The 7,460-nt window shown below is 43.9% G+C and overlaps 1 protein-coding gene across 1 annotated transcript; it reads left to right on the forward strand.

Annotated features, from left to right (window-relative positions):
- Positions 1-216: 216 nt before the first annotated feature.
- LOC104416900 (cytochrome P450 94B3) lies at positions 217-1,936 on the forward strand. The gene has a single exon (XM_010028237.3). It carries the CDS (start codon positions 336-338, stop codon positions 1,890-1,892), a length of 1,557 nt encoding a protein of 518 aa, XP_010026539.2. The 5' UTR covers positions 217-335; the 3' UTR covers positions 1,893-1,936.
- The last annotated feature ends 5,524 nt before the right edge of the window (positions 1,937-7,460 follow it).

Below are 7,460 nucleotides of genomic sequence, written 5' to 3' on the forward strand. Positions count from 1 at the left end.
AAACACTGCTCGCAATCAATTCATCTTGCTTGCGGTTCCGCATGCTGTCCCGTCCTTTTTGAAGCTCGAAAACGATGTGAACTTCCAACTCCCCCCGCCCCCACTCCCCCAAAAATTCCGAATCGATTTCGTCTATGATGAATTCAACCCTTCTTTCTTTAGTCCTCTCTCTCTCTGTCTCTCTCTGTCTCTCTTTCTTCTGCCATTCAACTCTCTCTCTCTCTAAAAGATATACAGACATCTCCATCGCATTACATCTCCCTTCAACACAGCTATATACATAAGCTCCTGGACATCGCCCATTAAGTCCTGACATCCCGCACTCCAAACTCATCATGTCTGTTTTCCTGTTTGTAGGGTTTTCTGTCATCTTGTATGCCTTCCTCTCCCTCATTCACCAAAGCATCAGAGAGAAAACGTCATCCTCCGCTTCTCATCGTATGAGCCACGGCCCTCCTTCTCATCCCATCATAGGATGTCTCCTCTCTTTCTACCAGAACCGTTCCCGCCTTCTCGACTGGTACACTGACCTCCTCTCCCGATCCCCTACCCATACCATCGTCATTCACCGGCTCGGCGCGTGCCGCACCGTCGTCACCGCCAACCCTGACAACGTCGAGCACGTCCTCAGGGCCAACTTCCACAACTACCCCAAGGGCGTCCCCTTCACCAGCATCCTCGGCGACTTACTTGGCTGCGGCATCTTCAACGTCGACGGTCCTCTCTGGAGCACCCAGCGCAAGCTCGCCAGCCACGAGTTCAGCACCAATTCGTTGAGGGACTTCCTCGTGCGGACGCTTGAAGCTGAGGTCGAGAACCGTCTCTTGCCGCTTCTCCAAGACTATGCCGATACTGATCGAACCCTGGACCTTCAAGACTTGCTCAGGCGGTTCGCTTTCGACACCGTGTGCCAAATTTCTTTAGGCACCGACCCGGATTGCCTCGACCTCTCGCGTCCGCTGCCTCCTCTGGTGACTGCCTTCGAAAACGCGTCGAGGATATGCGCAATGCGAGCCACCTCCCCAGTGTATCTGGTCTGGAAAATCAAGAGAGCGTTGAACATCGGGTCTGAAAAGAAGCTTGCGGAAGCTGTCAAGCTCGTGCATGATGATATAGTTGATATAATCCGGAACAGGAAGAAGAAGCTGCTCCAAGAGAATGACGATCAGCAGATAAAATACGACGGCGACCTCTTGTCTCGGTTTCTTGCGGCCGGGCACAGTGAAGAGATGGTGCGGGACATGGTGATAAGCTTCGTGATGGCCGGAAGAGACACCACATCGGCCGCAATAACGTGGCTCTTCTGGCTCCTTGCTCAGAACTCGAATGCGGAGCGAGCGATCGTGAGCGAAGTTGACTCGATTCTTGACCGGAGCTACAAGAATTGCTTGGACTTCGAAGCCTTGAAGGAGATGAGGTTCCTGAAGGCATGCCTCTGTGAATCGATGCGGCTGTACCCGCCGGTCGCATGGGACTCGAAGCACGCCGCGGCGGACGACGTGTTGCCGGACGGGACCCCGGTGAGGAAGGGCGACAGAGTGACGTACTTTCCCTACGGCATGGGGAGGATGAAGGAGCTGTGGGGGAAAGACAGGCTCGAGTTCAAACCGGACCGGTGGCTGGTGGGACCGGGAATGGAAGGTGGTGCCGAGGGGGAGTTGAGAGCGGTGAGTCCATACAAGTTCCCGGTTTTTCAGGCCGGTCCGAGGGTGTGCCTTGGGAAGGAGATGGCCTTCATCCAGATGAAGTACGTCGTGGCGTCGATTTTGGGGAGGTTCGAGATCAGACCGGTTCTCGAGAACCGGCCGGCTTTCGTGCCTCTGTTGACCGCCCACATGACGGGGGGATTGAAGGTCGTGGTCAATAAAAGGCAGCTAATGGGAAGCTGCTGAGCAGTTGCGACGAAAGGAGTTGGAGAGTACTCAGAGTAGTACATAAGAGAGGGTAGGTGGGGGAGCGGATGCTTGTCGTTTTTGTAGTTTAACTGCCTCGAACGATTCGTAAGAAAGATTATAAATAAATGCCTAATCATATCATCCCCTCGGTATTTATATATCTACACAATAGTGTACCTATTAGATTGTGGATATCAATCGTTCGGTTCAGGTTTGCATGATATCCAAAACGCTTGGAATCACACTTATCTCAAGTTAAACCATGAATCAATTGGAAATGATAAATGTGGCTTAGTTCGGGTTGGATTTTTGGGGTTCCCTTTTTTTTTTCCGGGCTATTTCAAGCATATGCCCCCGTTGACCATGAAGTTATTCCAGACCTAGTATACTACATTTGGTTTCCCTATATATGTTTATTTGGAGCTAATTTCAAACCTGTTGGACAAAGAAATTTAGCAAGAAGCTAACTGTGGAAGTCCAGTTTCTTAAAACACCAAAACTTTAACTGTGGAAGACATTGAATCAGGTTAAGTCTTATACAATAGCTTAACTTGGCAGTACAAGTGCTTACGAAGATATACAAACATATCGGAACGATGAATGACCAAGATCTCCTCATCTTTTCATTTAACAAAACCAATATTCTCCAACAAATTCAATCATGTTCAGGCAATCTCCATTTTGGCCAAAAGACCATATTAGCTAAATCTCTTGAGGAAAATCTTTCCAGCCCATTAACTATTCGATATTGTAAATTTGCCAATCACGTGGAAAACATCAACATATGTTTTTTTCAAGGATGCTTCAGTTTGCAAGATACTCTATTTATATTATGAACAGTAACTGTACAACTCAACTTACAATTTTCATCCTCAACTTTAAAGAATGAAAGCATCCAATGGTGCAATTATTCAATAATGAAGCTATGGGGAGAATGATAAAGCTTGTTTACTGTTCTCTTACACCAGCAAACTTTCTCTACGGTGAGACCTCATTAGTCAATTTTTTGATTGAACCTTTAAATATTCGCTTTTGACAAATTATAGTGCTTTTTTAGGGCTCTTGAAAATTTAGGTAAGAGAGAAAGGAGGGAAAAAAAAAAAGAAACTGAACCGAAGTGAATAGCCAAACTACTCAAATTTCTTTACTAATTACATGAAATGAAATGACCTAAAATTTTCGGTTTGGTTCAATTCAGGTATATTTGACACCCCTAGGGATATTTCGATGGACTGTTGAAATGTGCCTTTTAAGGGAGATGTGATATTGATCTATTGTACATGTAGACTAGTAGCTTCACGATGTAGCTATCCTAATGTACTAGTAGGACATACGGACGATGGAAGTCATGGCCGAAACATAAAGAAGGAAATGATTTGATATTCAAAAGCGCATGTGCACAATATGCCTAAATATTCACCTAATTGCGGATGGCACAATGTTCACCCCCTCGGTCTTGACTCCACGTGTCCTTCGCTACTGATGCCAATTGCCAAGTAATATATCGAATCAATCCAATGTTCACTGGCTGAATCCGTCGCCTCTTAAGAGAGTTCAGCCGGCAAGAACAAGACAGAGTCTTTTCCCCTTGATGCAATGTTGACAGCAATAGTATTTTTAAATTAATTCATTTTATCTTACGTGCTGTTTTTTGTTGCTTTTTTCTTTAAATAAGATTTAAAGAATGGCATTTTTTTTAAAAGCTAAAATAATTCTAAAAAAATAAAACTAGAAAGAAAGAAATAAAGAAAGAAAGAAAATGAGCAGGGTCATGGGTGGCTCAGTAGCTGCCACTATCACTACCACCGTCGGAGGGGGCCGATGAGGTCGTCGGCCCTAGGTTGTGGACGGGGATGGCCCTTGCTGACCTAAGCGAAAGCTCCCCCAAATCTGGGCGATGCCTCAACTAGGGTTGGCAAGGCTCGCAAAATTGGTGATGTTGACCCTTGCCTATGGCCTACGAGTCTCCCAGCCCTAGGTGAGGGCCAGCAATCCTCACTAGGCTCAAGCGAGGGTGTGGCGTCGCCTAGATTTAGGTGAGCCTTGTCGACTCTTGCCTAGCTAACGAGGGCTGCCTCACCTTTGCCACCTCGCCAGCCCCCTCCGACAATGGTAGCAACGTCTGTGGTGCTAGCCATGATTGCTACCCCTTACTTTTTATTTTTATATATTTACACTTTAATATCTCAAGTATTCAAAATTTTACAAAGTGATCATATACGTGTTAGAATTGCGTGTTAAAATTTCGAACTCATATGTCGAAATGTGTCTTAAAAAATGAATCACGTGTTGAATTTTTCTACACATATGATTGCGTGTCCAAGCGTATTGAACACATGGGAATATTGTACATGATACGAAAGTTTTCGAAGGGGGTGGATGCTCCTTGAATGATTACCTCTTGGGGTCCATCGAGATATGGTAGATCGCTGCTGTCGAGTCCGGGCGTGGCAGTGGGCACAAACCTTCAGCAAAGTCTACCGCTTTTTTTGGGGCCCAAGGTCGTGGTCGTACGATGATGATGGTGACGACGACGATTTATAGATTTAGAAGAGGCGCCCGTTCGTTTCTTTCTTCTTGTCAGCCGCGGCTGTACCTTTTTCTGACACATGACTCGTTCGGCGAAAACCCTAATGGGAAGAGTTCAGAGTGGGAAAGGAAAAAAGAAGGAACAAGAGAAAAGCTGACAGACGATGTGACCATCCCCCCAGTCCCCATTGACTTGACCCATGCCCATCCGAATCGTCGAGAATCCAGTTAAAAAATGATGCGAATCCCTGGTAGACGGGGGTGAAATTTCGAATGTTGGAATTTAGGGTGGACGCCTGCTTCCAAATGTGGGGAAATCTCTCGTATTGAACAAATTCCATGTCTCGACTACTCGATATAAAGCCTTTCGGATAGCTGGCTCTTGTCTTTCTCCTTTGGAAAAAGCATGCGTCCTCCGTTCACGACCAGGCCAACAAACGGCAGGACGACAGCTATTTTCGATCGCGACAAAGCCGATCCGCCATCGCCATTGCAAAAGTCCAAACACCCCTGATTAAGGGGCAAGTAAAAGAAGGTGAGGAGGAAGGTCCCACGTTCGGACGCAAAAGAGAAACGTGGTTTTAACTCTTCACGTGCTCTAAATCGACGCCAAAAGAGACGAGAAAAGCCATCGACACATCAACGGCAGCAGCAGCACTATCTCCAAGAGATTTTACCTCTTAGTCTCTTTTAAAGAATAGTTTTCCTTATGGAAATGAGACGTCCATGTCGTGCGTGTCCAATCGAGTTCGTCCTTTGATCGCTTTCCACCTAACCCAACTTCTCCACAAGTCGCTTCATTTTCGTTCCCGCCCCCATTGCTGACCTACTTCGGTTTTCTTGGTCGCCCAAGCCCTCGTATATCGATGTTATGTAGACTTGCCATTTCGGTACGTTAAAATGGTTCTTGCGTAAGCGCGTAAAAAGGTAAAATTTTCCTTCTTGTGATCAGAACTAAGAATAAATTGACTTGCGAATTGCTCAGCTTGATTTTGCACGAACTGATGAGACCACCCATCTCATCTAACGAACCGATTTGTAAGATGTTACGTGCAACAACTTTTCTTTTATTGGAAGGCATAATGATGGTTTCTTTCTTTTTTGGGAAATCCTTTTGAAATGAAAGAGACGAGGCGCATGACGCGCAGTTAACAAAAGAAGAAGCCCAATCAAGATTACCAAAAGTACTAGAACATGGCACATCAAGACAATTGCAAGGTTTTTAAAAATCACATGTTTCGGAAAGTGATCCGCTCCATACATCAACAGTCACAATTTTGAATTACAATCACCACGTTTGGACCGAGTGTTCTATTTTATATTCTTAAACATGGGCTAAACATAGCTAGGAAATATTTGTATTCTCATTTATTATGTATGCCATTGATCGATAGTAATTGATATTGGAAATCATGATATGATAGTTTGAATATTTTGATACTTCGATAGCCATCTTGTGCTGTTTATAAGTTTCTCCTGTACTCTTCACTGGTGAATATGAACATTCTACTCTCTCCACTCATGTTTTTGGTTTCTTCCTCAGTGCTCTCCTAATGCCCTGGTCCTCATCACATGCAATTTCACACACTATTCCCATTTAAAGAATCACCGAACCCCACTTGAATCAAGCCCCTTGACTAAGAACACCGTGAATAGATCTGGAGTTAGGCAATGGGAAAACCAAGCTCATTGCCTTTTCACATGTATCGATCAAATCAAACGTTGACTTGCTCTAGCCTCCAATGTGTCCAAGTTGGGGAAAAAGGGTCTTATAAGTTGATAATTCTTGGGAGAGGCGTGCAACCCACGCATAGAGCAAGCAAATTACGTCCGTGGTTAGGTCATTCATATATCCTACTTTTAATTCTGTAAATATTCTAAAATTTTCAAGAGAGAGGGGGAGAAAGAATCAATAAAGATCACATCTTTACTCAACTGGCTTAACATTTACCTCATTAGAATTAAGAGTATCGATATCTGAACAATATGTATAAGAAATGAAATAATCTAATAAGAAAAATTAGCTATATTAAAAAGTAACAAAATACCAAATAATTTCCTTAATATCTAATATTATCTCTAGCAGCCTACTAAGGAAATACCTAATATTTACAAATATGCTTTGTCAAATTCCCACACAAGGAGCTTTATCTCATACTATATGCATGGGAATGCATCCATAGAGAGAGTTTCTCCCTCGGTTTTTTGCTAAGTGGAGGCCGCCTTCAAAGACGAAACGTTTACAAAGCCAAAACCCAATTAGACTAAATCTTAATCGATTGCTGGCGCCCGCACCTGCTCGTTTCGTTCTTTTCCTCATCACGTGCGCATTCCAGTCCCCTACGATTCTACAAAGTCGACATCAAAGTCGGCTCCCCTTCCCTCCCACACCTGCCGGCCGGCAAGTAGCGAAACCGAATCATCGTGTGGATTCACATTGCAAAGATCTCACTAAAATTAAAACAGATCGTAAGTGAATCACTTCCGTCCCTCTCAATGGACCATATCTAGCATTCCTAGCTAAAGATTACTTTGATATGGAGCAATTTTCGTGTCGGATACCTCCATAGAATCGACACTTTGGTTTTTGTCTATTTGTACTTTGGCTTATATTAGGTAACTATCGTGGTCCTTTCTTTCGGGGAAAATGACACTGTAATTATTCTCTTGAATATTTTATTAACGAAAGTATTATGTGACTAATGAAATGAGAGCTGTGTTTGTTAAAAGCAACTTTCGATTATTATCAACAAGTAACAAACTCGGACCATGAGAGCTGAGTTCGGTAAAAGCACGTGTCACTTATGAAATGAATAGAACAACCAACAACTTGTTAATAAAGTTGTCGATGATGGTATCACCAGTTATTGAAGAGAGCCTTCACTAGTCAACGAGATTATCTATGCAAGCATGTGTTTGCCAAATAGTGGAGTCGATATTTTCCGATCTATAACTCCATGTATACAAGTGTTGCTGAATAACAGAAGATTGTTCTTGTAACTTCTCGTAACTACATACAGTATTAGGAAGTCACTT

The sequence above is a fragment of the Eucalyptus grandis genome, chromosome 2, assembly GCF_016545825.1.
Source record: "Eucalyptus grandis isolate ANBG69807.140 chromosome 2, ASM1654582v1, whole genome shotgun sequence".
In the NCBI taxonomy this organism is placed as follows: domain Eukaryota; kingdom Viridiplantae; phylum Streptophyta; class Magnoliopsida; order Myrtales; family Myrtaceae; genus Eucalyptus; species Eucalyptus grandis.